This window comes from Lepidochelys olivacea (genome assembly GCF_965140295.1).
Source record: "Lepidochelys olivacea isolate rLepOli2 genome assembly, chromosome: 6".
NCBI lineage: Eukaryota > Metazoa > Chordata > Testudines > Cheloniidae > Lepidochelys > Lepidochelys olivacea.
In genome coordinates, this window is record NC_140416.1 from 1,851,099 (window position 1) to 1,869,051 (window position 17,953).

Below are 17,953 nucleotides of genomic sequence, written 5' to 3' on the forward strand. Positions count from 1 at the left end.
AGCTGGGAGGGGGGAGATGGGTACTGGTACAGGGACATATTAGAAGGGATGGGTCAGAAGGGGTCAAGCTGGAGGGCGGGGATGGACAGATGAGTCTATGACATGACCAATAGAGGACTCTCCCCTCAGAATCAGGGACAGAACTCAGAAGTCCTGAGTTTTACCTGTCCTCTGCTGTCAGCAAATATCTATGAAACCCACCGGCAAAGTACCTTCCTCACTCACCTATGGTGGCCAGTCCCCATGGAGGATGACAACCTACTACTGCTATCAGTTACTTGGTTAGCTTAACTGGCAAGGTGTGTGCGGGGCATCTAAAGGTTCAAGGATCTATGGAGGTGTCAGTATGATGTGACACGATGGAACTGTTTTGTTTTTCAGTTTATTTTTTTTAAGCCTAGGCAATTACACACAAAGAACTACATTAAAGGAACATTCAGGTGGCAGAAGCAAGCCCTGGGAAGTAACAAAATGCCAGGATTAAGACTGACGGCGCCTTGTTATGGCATTAAAGACTGTATCATAATGCAGAGCACCTGCCTCTATTCCATGTTAAAGGCCTCTCGGATGCTGTCCAGAGCCTGCTCCTTGGTTATTTTCTTCCACTCTGGGGGGAGATCGGCACGCTCCACATTGTACTCTCTGGCAAACTCTCGATTGAACTTTCTGAATATGAACTTCCAATAATCAGAGGCGCTGATGCTGGGGTCCGGTTGGATGCGCCAGGTGGGGTAGAATTGGCGATAATCTTTGTAGGGATGCCATTTAAATGCCGTGTTCAGGTTTTTAAAGGATTTACTAGAAACTACATCAGAGGAGCACAAAGAATACACAAGCCTGTCAGTTGTCACATAACTGTAGCCCCCCAGCCCTTGAGGCCGATGCACTGATGCAAAATGCTCCTTGTGGTCGCTGCCTCCTGCTTCACAGGGGACTTTACAGAACGGACACTGCTTCCCACAGCCGAACACGCGCTGGAAGATCTCATCCTGAGGCTTGAACTGGAGCTGTGTGAAGACCATCTCCCCACTCAGCTTTTCCCACTCCGAGAGGATGCCTTCTTCCACCTGGGGGAAGAAGGTCTGGATGTCGGCTGAGAACTGCCTGACACTGGCTGTGTTCTTGAAGAGGATCACCTCCAAACTGTCCTTGGAGATGACTAGCTCCTTGCACATCGCTTGGCAAAATTGCTCCAAGAACTCAGAGATGGTGGGGGCATCTTGGCACACAGAGCTCTCCAGAGCGTCCTGGATTTTCTTCATGATTGTGGCTAGAACTGCTCTCTCCAGCTCCCGCAAACTCCCAGTCTCTCTGTAGTGGCTGATCAGGCATGTCTGGATCCAGGCCTTTACAAACTCTTCATAGTTTCTGACGTATTTCACGTAGTTATTGAAGTCCATCTCCTCCAGCAGTTTCTTCTGCACAGTAAACTGGAAGAAGCTCCGGCTGCTGTATTTGATGGACTCTCCACTGCTTAGAAAGTCATCCACTATCTCAATCCCGAGTCTCTTTTTCATATATTCCCATAAAGCAGGTGTCAAACACTGGTTGATGAAATCAAAAGCTCTCTTCTGGCAGGCATCCTTCTCATAGTAAACATCTGTGAAGGTGGAGAAATACTGAGGTCTCAGCTCCTCCAGGCGACGCTGAGGGTCATTCTTCTTGAGAAAGTCTTCGTGCATCTTCTGGAAAGCGCTGGCCGCCTCGCCCAGGATGTGAAGTTTTAAATCAACTTCGAAGGAAGCACTGGTGTACAAATTCCCAGCTAACTTCTCCTGAAGCCTCTCGTTGATCATCCACAGCAATTCCGTGCAGTAGGTCTGGTCGTAATCCCCTTGGGAGTGGACCTTCTGCCCAACGTACCTCCTACACTCCTCCATCAGGGACTTTGTGAACTCTTCCAATTCACGCCAACATTGCTGAGTTATAAACTCCACAGGCACTCTGTACCAAGCCAAGTCCAGATACTCCTTCTTCATGCAGAAGGGTTTTCTTTGATAGGTCAACAAGCTCTGGGCTTTATGGAGCATCTGCTTGACCAAACTCCCTCTGTTCTTCAGGTCCTTGCAGAGCTGGTAGCGGATGTCTTCATGAATTTGGCGTAGGGGTAAGCTCTCCAGTGGCAGCTCTGCTAAGGTTTCCTTCCACATCTTGGCAAACTCTTTTTGCAGTTCCTTGGGCGTTAGCTCCTTGTCCCTCTCCCTGCAGTCCCGCAAGAGCCCATCCACCTTCCCTTCAATGGTTTTCATGTACCTGGCCTGCAGATGGTCTATCTTGCTCCGACCTTTCTGGATACGAATGGCCTCTTCAGATTTACAGAGCAGATAGCTCTCCAGTTCGTGCCGGAGAAATGTCACGCTCCGGAGAAAATCTTCCCTGTATTTCTCTACCAAATGAAGGTTCCCAGTTCCACTCTCAAAGTAGCTCTGTAAACTCTGCAGCATCTTTTGCTCCCCATTGTGGAGCATCTGGTGAACTTCCAGCCTTAGTTTCTCAAAGGTGTCGGGACCCAGATTGTCTGGGGAATGGTTCTGGATGGTGGTTTCGGCTTTGGAGATCCAGAGGTGCATCTCCTTGCGGAAATCCCACTCCCACTCCGCGTACATCACAGACAGCTGGGTATAGGCCTCAGCCACCAGGCTGTTTCTGAAGCTGAAGATGAAGTTCTCGTGTTTCACGGCGTTCCAGAGGCTCCTCACCCACTCAATGAACTGAGGAATGTCCTTGGGGGCTCTGTGAGGTGATCGATTCCTCATGAATTCAAACAGGTATTTCTTCAGCTCACACAGGCTCTCGCTGTATCCCATATTTACTGGTGCCATAGGAGGGACTCCATGCCACAGCCCAGGGATGTACCAACTGTGCTTCTCCGGATCATAGTCCATGATGTCAGAAAATTTCATCTCCCTGGTTTGCTTTTCCATCCTCACTGCAGCTTTGGTCATTTCATCCAGCTGCTCCAGGAGGTGTTTCCTGTCCCTCATGTTTTGTTCATGCGCAGACACATCACTGACATTCTGATGCACAAATTGGCAGTTGGGTTTGTGCCCGATTTCCTCCATTCTGAGAAATGCGTGGACGACAATTTGCAGAACATCCTTCATTTCGGTGGCGTTCTCCATGGCCATGTTAACAATGGTTATGTCACTCAGTCCAATCACCAGTGTGGCCAGCTCATTGTCATGTTCATAACTGTCCTCCAGCTTGGCCAGTTCCGGGGCTTTCAGGCCTTCTGTGTCTATCACCAGGATGAAGTCACAGCCCAGCTCCTGCTGAAAGTTCTCTGCCACTTTAATGAGGGACATGAAGGCTCCTCGGGTACATCGGCCACTGCTCACTGCGAACTGCAGGCCGAACATGGTGTTGAGGAGGGTGGATTTCCCAGTGCTCTGCACTCCCAGCACTGTTAGAACCAGCATTCTGGACCTTCCCCCCAGCTTGGCATGGAGCTCAGCCAGAACATCTGTCACCCACTGCAGTGGGATGTTGGAGGCATCTCCATCGATCAGCTCCATGGGAAACCCTTCCAGCATCAGGTCAGCTGCTATGCCTGGGAGACAGATGAATTGCCTTTGGATGTTCCCCATGTTCCCGTCTTTCACCATTGAGCTTTCGGCCTCGTAAAATTGCCCCAACTCACGCATGAAATGCTCCACCCCTAAGGAGCTGGCAGAGATTAGTTCGTCCAGTTCTGCCAGCTGTTTTGCATCATCCCCTAGAGCACGACATTTCTCTTTATACTCAGCCCGGAGCCTAGAGAGGTTCCCCCTGGCGATGTGATCCAGGTGGAACTTCATCCATTTCAGGAAATGATGTTTCTCAGCTGGACTCAACTGTCCTATCCCGCTAATAAATTTAACCATCCCGCTGGTGAGGTCACACTGGTTCTGCTGCCTGCGTAGCTCCAACCTCCTTTCTCTCAGCTGGGATCTATAGTCTTCCGGAGGGACGTCCCGTTGGCCTTTCATCCGGCACAGCTCTTTCTCCACTTTAGCCAAGTTCCTCCACAGATCCCCTTGGAGCCTCAGCATTTCCCTCTTGTACTTTGCCACGTCCTGTATTTCTGCGGTGATTTCTTGAACGTGCTCCAAGGCGGTCCAACATTCTCCATCATCTTCATCCACCTGGATCCCGAGCTCCCGCGCCGTCACAGCCATGTCACGGATGCTCGTGCTCTTGGGAGAGGAGCTCATGACACCCTGTAGGGTGGATCGTAGCTTTTTCACCAGTTCTGCGCTATTGTTGCTCTTCTGTTTCACCAGAAGTTGTGATTTGTTCATATTCAGTTGCGGGGCTAATTTATTGAGGAGTCCCAGTGTTTCCTTGGCTTTCCCAGCCTGACTGTTAAGGATGAAGTAGTATTTAGTGGCTGACCCCGGCAGAGATGATAACAGCGCGTATTCTCTCTCATTGATGCTCTCCGTTAATATGAACACTGCTGAGGAGACCTCTGTTAAAAAGCTGAACTGCAGCCAGTGCGACACAATGTCTCCACGCAGGTTTGTAACTGCGATGGGCTCTGGGAAAAGATCCAGATTCTCCCTCCCAGCAGGGAAATACCAGGAAATCTCGACCAGCCCATCTGCAATTTCCCGAGGGACATTCCCAGACTCCATGTCCCGATGGATGAAGAAATCCTGGTGCTGCTGGGAGGGGCTGAGAACCTCATTGAGGAGTTTAGACTTGGAGAAGCTGCAGCTCCCCATCCGCACAAAGGAAACGGTTGGCATTTCTGTGAGCACCAGGCTCTCCTCTCTGAACCCTCTGCTTTCTGCCAGGGAGTGGGGCCTCCACTTCCTCACAATGTCCCTCATGGCCCACAGCATTAGGGTGAACTTGGGGCTGTCGACGGCAGGTAGCAGCAGAGGGAGGGCAAACTGGCACATGGACATTTTGGAGAGGATCTCCTGCTGTAGGAAACTGTCTGAGCAAAGCAGAACGGCACAGAGAACATCGAGGGGGTGCAGAGAAGCCCTAGAGTCGTCTTCCCTCACAGAAAACACATCCCCACTCACCCCACCCTCCTCATCCTCACTTGTGTCCTCATCAGATGTCCCCTGCCCAAGGCTTGTGCTTCTGGCTGTCCCGTTCAAAGCCATGAGCTTTCTCAGGAAATGCCAAGGCAAGTCTCCCAGGATGGAAAGAGTCCAGTCCTTCAGGCTCTCCGGACTGATTTCCAGGAGATCACTCAGCCGCAGTTTCCCATTTCTGAACTTCTTGAGCCTCAGCTTTGACAAGACGGTTTTCAGGGCTCCTCTTCTCCCTGCAAATGGAAACAAAGGCATCACCACCTGGGATGGCGTCACAGCTCAGGGCCAGCTGCACCTGGGCCTCCTCTTGATCTCTCTGTTTCCAAAATTTAGGCCTGAAGCCTTCACCTCCCCGGCTCGTTTCATCTGAAGGGGACTAACCCAGCTAAACGTTCAAACCCGTCTGTCTCCACTAACGCTTAGGGAGGCTTTACTTTATCTAGACTCCCTCGCTCCTGAGGCTGGGTGTCCCACACTGAGGCGTAGATGGTGTGACCTAGGCCAAACTCCTGCCCCCAGGACTATCAGTCACTGCAGATCCAGAGGCAGAGGCATGGTTGGGAGGCCAGCCGGGGATTAGAGCCAGGGGTTCAGAGGCAGGCAGGGCGTAAGGCTAGAATGGAGCAGCTAAGGGGTGGAGAAAGGGCTGGCCAGGGAGCCGGTCTGGCACAGCTGTGAATGATTGAGTAGCCGTCGTGCTGCTGTGGCTACCTGGGTTAAATAGGGACTTGTGGGCCCTTCTGTCCTGTCAGGGACCACAGTCACTCAGCCTCGTCTACACTACGGCGGTAAATCGACCTAAGTTACGCTACTCCAGTTTACCGATTTACCGGTAAGTGTAGACACAGTCTCAGTGCGGGTTTATTGGGCCCAGCCGAGCTCACTGGGTTGCTAGGCAACCATGCCCAGAGTTGGCTGGGTTCCTGACACTGCGGGCCGTCTGCGTTTCCATCGGCTCAGAAACAATTTATTTTGCCCCAGAATTTTCTTCTATGGAGGATTTGGGAATTTGGAGGAGGAAAAGCCCAAAATTTCAAAATCTCAGAAACCACCACAAAAGGGACTTTCCATTCTCCACACAGCTCTGGATGTAGTATTTGTAAAACAATCCTGGCATCTTTCACGTGCTTCACAGATGGACAAGACGCAGGGGACGGTCAGGAGCTCGGGCACGGCTAGTGTACAGAGATAGAGACGCTGGACGGAAGAACCACAGGAGTGTGGGGGGCCCTTACTGACTTCGTCATTGGCCAACTCAGGGCAGAGGGATTTGGGTTGGGAGAAGGACTTGGGGGGGGGTGTTCTCTGGACTCTACCTCCATGAACTTTGTTGGGAGAGGTCTCGGGAGCCTCATCTCCGCTCCTGTCCACTGATGCAGAATGTCCTGGTGTCTCAGCTCCGCACCTCTCCACCGACCTGGCAACTCCTGGGGTCTCGGCTCTGCTCTCCAACATGGAGACATCTGAGTCTGGAGTCGCTCCATCTAAGGATCCAGAAGAGAAGCCTGCTCAGAGGTCCTAGACCAGTGTTTCTCAACTTTTGCAGGCTACTGGACCGCTTTCAAGAGTCTGATTTGTCTTGCATACCACAGGTTTCACCTCACTTAAAAATACAAAAGTGTCACAGCACACCTCCAGGCAGCAGGGCTGAAGCATTTACTTTGCTTTGTGGGGCTCCTAAGGTGTGGGTCCCCAGGCAATTGCCTTGCTTGACACCCCCCTAAATGCCGGCCCTGCACTTGTGATCTCCCTAAACCCGTCCCAGGACCCTCCTGGGGGCTGCAACATCCAGGTACTGAGCTAGAGCAATTGGGTATGCCCTGGAAGACCTCTGTGTACCCCACAGGAGTATGTGGTCCTTATGGTAGAGAACCACTGCCCTGGACCTTCCCAGTGCCACTGTGTCCTCGGTGTCGTGTTCTGTTTTCATTTTGTTGCTTGTTTGGGCAGGTTTTTGTTTTGTTTTTCCTTGTCAGGAGCTTAGGTGAGAAGGTTATGACATATATAGAGGCAGCGGTGGAGTGACCCAAGGAATGGAAGAGTCAGTTGAGATGACCGGATGAGGAAGCTGTGGGATGTACATTATCCGGGAGTGGGTGCCCATGTGTATGCAGTGGTGAGCTGGAGCCGGTTCGCACCAGTTCGCTAGAACCGGTTGTTAAATTTAGAAGCGGACAACCAGTTCTAAAAGGGCTTCTAAATTTAACAACTGGCCAAAAGTGGCACCTCACGCGCCGACTCCATGGGTGCTCTGGGGCTGGAGCACCCACAGGGAGGGCCGCTCCCCCTGCTCCCCCCCCCAGCTACGCTCCCCCACCCCTAGGAGCCAGAGGGACCTGCCGGATGCTTCCTGGGAGCTGACCCAGGTATGCACCACCGGGACTCCCCACCTCGCCCCCTGGCAGGTGCCTCTGGCTCTTAGGGGCGGGGTGGGCACCCACTACGGTGGCCCACGGGACCCTCCTGCCCGGTTCTGGGGGCAGTCAGGGGACAAGGGAGGAGGGTGGATGGGGCAGGGGTCTGGGAGGCGGGCGTCAAGGAACGCGGGCGGGGGGTAGAAGTCCCCAGGGGCGGGGGCGGGCCACGACCCCCTCGTGGGGTGAGGAGGGAACCAGTTATTAAGATTTTGGCAGCTCATCACTGTGTGTATGAAGTGCTGCCTGAGGGAGCTGATGGAAGAGAAGATCCAAGGTTTGGAGACGCAGGTAGAAACTTTGGTTGAGTTTCGAAGGGGATTTGAGCAGATGATGGAGGGAAGGTTGAAGGGAAAAGTCAAGACCGGCAGATGGAAGCTGGACGGGAGAACTGTGAGGGGAGGCTGCTAGATGAGGGAAGTGGCCAATGGAAGCATGTGACTACCAGAACCAGGCAGAGGAAGAGACGGGCTGATGAAGGAGAAAGAGAGCTCAGGAACAGGTTTCCCTGAGTTGGAAGATGAAGAAGGGGCCCAGCAGGCAGCAACAGATGGTGGGAGAACAAGCAAGAAGAAAAGAACTTGCGAGTCTTACATGACGAGGGGAAGAGTCAATGGAGATAGCCAGAGTTTGGAGCCCAAGAGGACAGCGGATGACACACAAAATATTGCAAGAGAGAACAAGAGACACGAGGACTTGCAGCCAGAAAGAACAGATGGGGAAGGCTGGAGAATCACATAACCAAGAGGAAGAGGCAGGTCGCCGTGACTGGTGAATCCATTCTAAGAACAGACAGGCCTGTCACCTGAGCTGATCCTGAGAGCAGAGGGCTGTCCTGTCTGCCAGGAGTTAAGATACAAGGTGCGGACCTGAGGCCGAAGAGTATCCTAATGGAAGCAGGAAAGAATCCACTGATTGTCCTTCAAGTGGGAACAAATGATACTGCTAGATTCTCACCGGGATGCATCAAGGATGACTCTGCCAGGCTGGGGAAGACGCGTAAAGAAATGGAGGCTCAGGTAATTTTCAGTGGCCCCTGAAGGCGAGACACAATTATGATGAGCAACAGATGGCTGAAGCAGTGGTGCTATCAGGAGGGCTTTGGGCGGTTTGCCCACTGGGAGGCATTCATGGACAGAGGGCTGTTCTCCTGGGATGGACTCCACCCGAGTAGGGAGGGAAATAGACTTCTGGGATAGAGGTTGGCACATCTGATTAAAAGAGCTCTGAACTAGGAACTTGGAGGAGTTGCTAATGTAATCTCCATGGCTGATTCTAATATTGACCAGGAGGAAAACCAAGAAAGGGGAATACAGCAATGGATGAGGGAACAGCAGTGGGTAGGAGAATGGACATTAAGAGGAAAACCAGTGCCAATATCAATGACGCTAACAGTCAGGTAGGTGATGCTGGCAGGAGAACGATTGTACCTATATCATGTGAGGAATCTGTGCGAAGCCAAGCAGTAACAACTAAAATGTCTGTACACCAATGCAAGGAGCCTGGGTAACAAAATGGAGGAACTAGAACTAGTGGAGAAGGAAGTGAAACCAGATATTATACGGATAACAGAAACATGGTAGACTAGTAGTCATGACTGGATTACAGGTATTAAAGGGTATGTGCTGTCTGACAGATTTCTTCACCAAACCATCGCTGAACCTGCAAGAGATGATGCCATTTTAGATATGGCATTGGTGAGTAGTCAGGAAACTCGTAGAACAGCTGGTTCTATCTTGGTTTGAGTTTAAACTAAATGGAAGGATAAGCAAAAATAGGTCGGCAACTAGGGTCCTTGATTTCCAAAGGGCAAACATTAAAAAATAAAGGGAATTAGTTAGGCAAGTGGACTGAACCAAAGAACTCAAGGATCTGAATATGAAGGTGGCTTGCAATTACTTTAAGTCAAAGTTGCAGAAACTATCTGAAGCCTGCATCCCAAGAAAAGGGAAAAAAATTGTAGGGAAGGATTGGAGACCAAGCTAGGTGAGAAAGCATCTGACACAGGAGATTAAGAGAAAGCCGAAAGCCTACAAGGAGTGGAAGAGGGAATGGATCTGCAAGGGAGCAGCTTAATGGGACTAAACTGGGGTGGGTTTGGATAATCACCATCCAAGAATATTAAAGGAACTGGCACATGAAATTGCAAGCACAATTGCAAGGATTTTCAATGAATCTGTAAACTCAGGAGTCGTACCCCGAGGATTGCTAAGGTAGTACCTAATTTTAAGAAAGGAAAAAAACGTGTTCTAGGAAACTGTCAGTTAAACAAAACTTGTATGCAAGGTCTTGAACAAATTTTGAAAGAGAAAGCAGTTAAGGACATAGACGTAAATGATAATAAAATATACCATGGTTTTATAAAAGGTAACATGTGCCAGATCAACCTGATCTCTTTATTTCAGATAACTGATTATCTAGACAAAGGAAATGCAGTAAATCTAATCTTCCTGGATGCCAGTAAGGCATTTGATACAATTCCACATGGGAAATTATTAGTTAAATTAGAGAAGATGGGGATTTATTTGAGAATTTAAAATCAGATGAGAAAGTGGTTAAAGGGGAGACTACAATAGGTGGTACTGAAAGGCGAATTGTCGGGTTGGAGTGAAGTTACTAGTGGAGTTCCTCAAGGATCAGTCTCGGGACCAATCTTATTAAACATTTTTATTAATAACCTTGGCAAAAAAGTGCTAATAAAACTTGGGGATGACACCAAGTTGAGAGGTATTGCCAATCTGGGGTAGTACCAGAATATCATACAAGAAGGTCTGGATGATCTTGAAAACTGGAATAATAGAAATGGGATGAAACTGAATAGCGCAAAGTGCAAGGTCATACATTTAGGGACTAACAACATGAATTTTTGCTATACGCTGGGGATGTACCATTTGGAAGCGACAGAGGAGGAGAAAGACCTGGGTATATTGGTTGTTCAGAGGATGACTATGAACCACCACTGTGATGCAGCCGCAAAAAAGACTAATGCAGTCCTAGCATGCATCCAGCGAGGTATTTCCAGTAGAGACAGGGAAGTGTTAGTACCATGGTATAAGGCATTGGTGAGACCTCGTCTGGAATACTGTGTGCAATTCTGGTCTCCCATGTTTAAGAAATATGAATTCAAACTGGAACAAGTGCAGAGAAGAGATACTAGGATGATCCGAGAAATGGAAAACCTACCTTAGGAGAGGAGACTCAAAGAGTTTGGTTTGTTTAGCCTAACCAAAAGAAGGCTGAGAGGAGATATGATTGCTCTCTATAAATACACCAGAGGGAAAAATACCAGGGACGGAGAGGAATTATTTAAATTAAGTGCCAATGTGGACACCAGAACAAATGGATATAAACTGACCATCATCCAGTTTAGGCTTGAAATTAGATGCAGGTTTCTAACCACCAGAAGAGTGACGTTCTGGAACAGCCTCCTAAGGGGAGCAGGCAGGGGGGCAAAAAACCTCACGGGTTTCAAGGCTGAACTTGATACGTTTGTGGAGGGGATGGTATGACGGGACTGCCTACCATGGCATGCAGCCAGTCTGCAAACGCTAGCAGCAAATATCTCCAACGGCCAGTGATGGGACACTAGCTGGGGAGGAGGCGGCGCTCTGAGTTACTACAGAGAATTCTTTCCCAGGTATCCGGCTGGTGGGTCTTGCCCATATGCTCAGGGTCTAACTGATCACCAGGCTTGGGGTAAGCAAGTAATTTTTTCCCAGGGTCAGATTGGCAGAGACCCTGGGGTTTTTTTTTTTTTGCCTTCCTCTGCAGCATGGGGCATGGGTCACTTGCAGGTTTAAACTAGTGCAAATGGTGGATTTTCTGACACCTGACGTCTTTAAATCATGATTTGAAGACGTCAGTAACTCAGCCAGAGGTTAGGGGTCTATTACAGGAGTGGGTGGGCAAGGTTCTGTGGCTTTCAATGTGCAGGAGGTCAGACCAGATGATCTGATGGTCCTCTCTGGCCTTAAAGTCTACGAGACACATACAGCTCATTCCATTAATCAGAGATCAAACCTCTAACCCTGTGAGGAACTGAACCAAACCAGGCCCAAATCCTTCCCAGAGAATCCCTCCAATCTTGCCCCCCAATCTGTTCTCCTAAAATCCCATCCACCAAACCACAATAAGACTAGTACCCAGGAGCCCAGACTCTCAGTGTCCCCTTCCCCTAACACTCGAGACTCCCCTCCCCTAGGTGGGAATAGAACCCTGGAGTCCTGATTCCCAGTCCCCAGCTGCGCTATCCCACTAGACCATAGTCTTTCCCTTCCATCCTTGAAGAGCTTCCAAAGTTGACCTTGAGATGTCAGTGGGATCGGAGTATCGACCCTACCTTCAATATTCCCTTTTCCTTCAGCGGTCTTTCCTTCTTCTCCATGGCTGGGGATATTTCCAGACCCTACAAAGCAAAACAAGTGAAAGTCTCTTAGGCTCATGTAGGAGCCTATAGATCTGGGCCATAGATCTTGTCCAGCCTAGGGTTTCAAGTGGCAGCCTTAGATTCTTGCTTCATCTCAGGAACCCCTTCGAGAACTGCAGACTACCTGGAGTTCTAGCTTAGCCCCTGCTGAAATGATAGAGGAGGAACCGAGCTTGTAGCTGGAGCCACTGAAATTGAGCTCAAGGTTCTAAACAATGTGAAGTGGTTGCTGGTTGAGTTGACCTGGTTCAATGGACCTAATTAGAAGAAGTACCTTTTTCCCTCCCAGGATGTTCACAAGCAATAGTTTCTGTTTGGGTTCATGCAGCCAGAATCACCTTCTGCTCTTGCAAGGGGTCCAAACACATAGAAGCTAGACCCTTCCTGCATCCCAAATCTACCACAGCTTTCTCTCTGTCCCTGTCCATACAGCCCCGAGGAGAACTCTCCTGAGATTCTGCGCCCAGTACAGGACAATCATAAATACTTCTTAAGCATTGCCCTACAGGGCAAGTCTAGAGACCCGTCCTGTACCTTCGAAATCTGCTCTCTCTGAGGACACAGCAGCTGCATCCTTCTCTGAGGATCTGGCACCTCCTGGACTCTCTGGATCATTCTTTGAGGGTAAAGCATTTTCAGGTTCATTCTTTATTGGGGTTGTCGCAGAATTTGGTGTCACCAGTCCCTTCCCTGAGGACAACACGGCTTCTGGCTTCTCGGGTTCTTCCAGCTTCTCTGGATCATTCTTCTCTGAGGATGTGGCATCTTCTGAGTTCTGTGGAGCAATCTTCCCTGACGATGGGCTACCGTCTGAATTTCCTAGATCATTCTCCTCATGCGGTAGAGCGGTTTCTGGATTTTCTAGATCATTCTTCTCTAGGGATGTGGCACCTCCTGGATTTTCTAGCTCATTTTTGCCCAAGGTTACAGCATCTTGTGGGTTTTCTGCTTTGTTCTTCTTGGAGGATGTGCCACCTTCCGGATTCTCTGCATCATTTGTCTGAGTTACACACCCTGCAAAGGGACAACAAATAGACACCTCCTCAGTGCCTTACAGATTTCTTTGCAATTCCAGGAACTTTCTTGGACAAGAGAGAAAGGAGATGGGTCTCCATGGCCCGTTCAGCCCTTGGCCACTCCCCTGAGGCTACTGCCCTGCATTTTAGTTAGATCAGCAGTGAAGGAAAAGGTTAAAAATAGTGAGAGAAATCCTGTGGTCTACGGGAAAAGGGCATTACATTGGAGGCTGTTTGTGAGACTGTGACAAGTTTTTTAGGGCAGGGGTCAGAATGGGGATTTGGGGCTAAATCCTCAGGTTTCAAGTAGGGCTGTCAATTAATCACAGTTAACTCACATGATTAACTCAAAAAAATTAATCGTGATTAAAAAAATTAATCGCGATTAATCGCACTTAGCAATAGAAAACCAATTGACATTTATTAAATTTTTTGGATGTTTTTCTACATTTTCAATATTGATTTCAATTACAACACAGAACACAAAGTGCACAGTGCTCACTTTATATTATTATTTTTGATTAAAAATATTTGCACTTTAAAAATGATAAATAAAAGAAATAGTATTTTTCAATTTACCTCATACAAGTATTGAAGTGCAATCTCTTTATTATGAAAGTGTAACTTACAAATGCAGATTTTTTTTGGTTACAAAACTGCACTCAAAAACAAAACAGTGTAGAACTTTAGAGCCTACAAGTCCACTCAGTCCTACTTCTTATTCTGCCAATCACTAAAACAAACAAGTTTGTTTACTTACATTGACGGGAGATAATGCTGCCTGCTTCTTATTTACAATGTCACCTGAAAGTGAGAACAGGCATTTGCATGGCACTTTTGTAGCCGGCGCTGTGAGGTATTTACATGCCAGATGTGCTAAACATTCGTATGACCCTTCATGCTTCGATCACCATTCCAGAGGACATGCTTCCATGCTGATGATGCTCATTTAAAAAAAATAATGCGTTAATTAAATTTATGACTGTACTCCTTGGGGGGAGAATTGTATGTCCCCTGCTCTTTTTTACCCACATTCTGCCATATATTTCATGGTATAGCCGTCTTGCATGATGACCCAGCACGTGTGTTTTAAGAACACTTTCACTGCAGATTTGAAAAAAACACAAAGAAGGTACCAATGTGAGATTTCTAAAAAATAGCTACAGCACTCCACCCAAGGTTTAAGAATCGGAAGTGCCTTCCAAAATCTGAGGGATGAGGTCTGGAGCATGCTTTCAGAAGTCTTAAAAGAGCAACATTCCAATGCAGAAACTACAGAACCCGAACCATCAAAAAAGAAAATCAACCTTCTTCTGGTGGCTTCTGACTCAGATGATGAAAATGAACATGCGTCTGTTGGCACTGCTTTGGATTGTTATCAAGCAGAACCCATCATCAGCATGGAAGCATGTTCTCTGGAATGGTGGCTGAAGCATGAAAGGAATCATAGAATCATAGAATATCAGGGTTGGAAGGGACCCCAGAAGGTCATCTAGTCCAACCCCCTGCTCAAAGCAGGACCAGTTCCCAGTTAAATCATCCCAGCCAGGGCTTTGTCAAGCCTGACCTTAAAAACCTCTAAGGAAGGAGATTCTACCACCTCCCTAGGTAACGCATTCCAGTGTTTCACCACCCTCTTAGTGAAAAAGTTTTTCCTAATATCCAATCTAAACCTCCCCCACTGCAACTTGAGACCATTACTCCTCGTTCTGTCATCTGCTACCATTGAGAACAGTCTAGAGCCATCCTCTTTGGAACCCCCTTTCAGGTAGTTGAAAGCAGCTATCAAATCCCCCCTCATTCTTCTCTTCTGCAGGCTAAACAATCCCAGCTCCCTCAGCCTCTCCTCATAACTCATGTGTTCCAGTCCCCTAATCATTTTTGTTGCCCTTCGCTGGACTCTCTCCAATTTATCCACATCCTTCTTGAAGTGTGGGGCCCAAAACTGGACACAGTACTCCAGATGAGGCCTCACCAATGTCGAATAGAGGGGAACGATCACGTCCTTCGATCTGCTCGCTATGCCCCTACTTATACATCCCAAAATGCCATTGGCCTTCTTGGCAACAAGGGCACACTGCTGACTCATATCCAGCTTCTCGTCCACTGTCACCCCTAGGTCCTTTTCCGCAGAACTGCTGCCTAGCCATTCGGTCCCTAGTCTGTAGCTGTGCATTGGGTTCTTCCGTCCTAAGTGCAGGACCCTGCACTTATCCTTATTGAACCTCATCAGATTCCTTTTGGCCCAATCTTCCAATTGGTCTAGGTCCTTCTGTATCCTATCCCTCCCCTCCAGCGTATCTACCACTCCTCCCAGTTTAGTATCATCCGCAAATTTGCTGAGAGTGCAATCCACACCATCCTCCAGATCATTTATGAAGATATTGAATAAAACCGGCCCCAGGACCGACCCTTGGGGCACTCCACTTGATACCGGCTGCCAACTAGACATGGAGCCATTGATCACTACCCGTTGAGCCCGACAATTTAGCCAGCTTTCTACCCACCTTATAGTGCATTCATCCAGCCCATACTTCCTTAACTTGCTGACAAGAATACTATGGGAGACCGTGTCAAAAGCTTTGCTAAAGTCAAGAAACAATACATCCACTGCTTTCCCTTCATCCACAGAACCAGTAATCTCATCATAAAAGGCGATTAGATTAGTCAGGCATGACCTTCCCTTGGTGAATCCATGCTGGCTGTTCCTGATCACTTTCCTCTCATGCAAGTGCTTCAGGATTGATTCTTTGAGGACCTGCTCCATGATTTTTCCAGGGACTGAGGTGAGGCTGACTGGCCTGTAGTTCCCAGGATCTTCCTTCTTCCCTTTTTTAAAGGACATATGAATCTTAAGCGGATCTGGCACGTAAATGTCTTGCAATGCCAGCTACAACAGTGCCATGCGAATGCCTGTTCTCACTGTCAGGTGACATTGTAAACAAGAAGCAGGCAGGATTATTTCCTGCCAGTTGTAACCAACCTTGTTTACCTGAGTAATTGGCTGAACAAGAAGTAGGACTGAGTGGACTTGTAGGCTCTAAAGTTTTACATTGTTTTATTTTTGAATGCAGGTTTTTTGTACATAATCCTACATTTGTAAGTTCAACTTTCATGATAAAGAAATTGCACTACAGTACTTGTATGAGGTGAACTGAAAAATACATTTTTTTTTTGTTTTTTACAGGGCAAATATTTGTAATAAAAATAAATATAAAGTGAGCACTGTACACTTTGTATTCTGTGTTGTAATTGAAATTAATATATTTGAAAATGTACTAAACATCCAAATATATTTAAAATAAATGGTATTCTTTTGTTAACAGCACGATTAATCGTGCGATTAATTGCAATTAATTTTTAAAATTGTGATTAATTTTTTAAATTCCTTGACAGCCCTAGTTTCAAGGAACGTTACAGACATGCTGGGGTTGATCTGTTAGGAAAACCCCACTGAGAGCCTGGGACACAACCCAGGAGTCCTGACTCCTAGCCTCCACCCCCCGCTCTAACCATTGGTCCAACCCGTCACCAATACGCAGTTACGTCGCAATATCTCCTGGCTACATTTTATGTCTCTTCTATGGAATCCTGCCAAGAACTGAAATGACTCAGAAAGCCCCAACTCACGGCGTGCCGGGGGCTGTAAATCTGATGGAAACTCTGGGAAGAGGCTCTGCAGACACTCCAGGAACTGCTCACAGCCGCGCTCCCCCTTCCTCTGGATCTTTATCAGCAGCCTTCGGATCCTCTCCCTGGGCTCCGAGAGCTTCTCCAAGGCCTCATACTCCTCCTCGGTAACTATCCCCAGCGAGGCCACTTCGTCTAAGACGGGGTCAGGGGTTGTTAGAAGGAGGGCGATGAGTCGCTCCCGTCCCCGGCGGATCGTCTCAAAGGCCATTGGGCCCAGGTCCCTGTGGCTGGGCAAGGGATTTGCGGAGAAACGACTTCAGATTGTGTTTGTAACTCCCGAAAAACCACACGCAACTCACCCACTGCAGCACCGCGCCCCCTAGCCCCGCACTGGGGCAATGGGGACAGCCCTGACTGCCAGGGGAGAGCGCCCCCTACTGAGCCCCTGCCCCACTCCCTGTGGCACAGCGCCCCGTAGTGCCGTTGTGGGGCACTGGATCTAGCCCTGACTGCCAGGGGAGAGCGCCCCCCTACTGAGCCCTTGCCCCACTCCCTGCACTGGGGCAATGCGGCCAGCCCTGACTGCCAGGGGAGAGCGCTCCCCTACTGAGCCCCTGCCCCACTCCCTGCAGCACAGCGCCCCCATAGCGCCGCACTGGGGCATTGGGGCCATTCCTGGCTGCCAGGGACAGCGCCCCTATCCATAGGGTAACCTGGGGGTCAGGCTGGGGAGGGTCCCAGGCAGGAGGAGGCTGGTTTTCTCCCCCGCCCACTCCCCGATCCCACAACCCTCTCTCTGGCCCCGGTCCAGCCCCAGGGCCCCGCACCCCAGTGGGCACTGCTGGAAGGAACTCACAGCTGAGGGGAAGAAATGACCCTTCTCTCCTGCGGCCGGCTTGTGTCGGGCTCCGTTTACACAGCCGGGTTCCAAGGACACGAAACTGAAACCGCAGCTGGGCGCAGGCTGGTGCAGCTGATTGTTCCTGCCCCTCCCTCTCATCGCTTCCCCCCGCCCTCCAGCTCCCTCCCGCATGGGCTCAGCCCTCCCCCCTCCAGCATTGTGGGGTCCCCTCTCTGCATGGCCCCCTCAGCCTGGGTATCCTGGTGAAACAGCTGCTTGAGCCAGACCCCAGTTCCCTGGATCAGGGCAGGGGGACCCCGGGGTGGGGGGAGGATTCTCTGCCCTGGGCTACACAGGTGTAGGGTGAGCAGACAGCAAGTGTGAAAAATCGGGACAGTGGGTGGGTGGGGGGTAATAGGAGCCTGTATAAGAAAAAGCCCCAAATATCGGGACTGTCCCTATAAAATCGGGACATCTGGTCACCCTATACAGGTGGGGGGGTCACAGCAGGTGAGCTAGTGCAGAGAGGGCCTCAAACTTTTGTTGTTGTTGGCGGGCCCCTTTTCCAATGCAGTGTCAATCAGGGCCCCCCC

General features: G+C 49.3%; 1 protein-coding gene across 1 annotated transcript; it reads right to left on the reverse strand.

Annotated features, from left to right (window-relative positions):
• Positions 1-401: 401 nt before the first annotated feature.
• Positions 402-17,442, reverse strand: LOC311522650 (interferon-induced very large GTPase 1-like). The gene is made up of 6 exons (XM_084632100.1): positions 17,376-17,442; positions 16,517-16,806; positions 12,405-12,884; positions 11,784-11,849; positions 6,347-6,514; positions 402-5,263 (listed from the first exon to the last, which is right to left on the reverse strand). Exons 2-6 carry the CDS (start codon positions 16,785-16,787, stop codon positions 543-545), a joined length of 5,706 nt encoding a protein of 1,901 aa, XP_084488226.1. The 5' UTR covers positions 16,788-16,806; positions 17,376-17,442; the 3' UTR covers positions 402-542.
• Between the last annotated feature and the right edge of the window lie 511 nt (positions 17,443-17,953).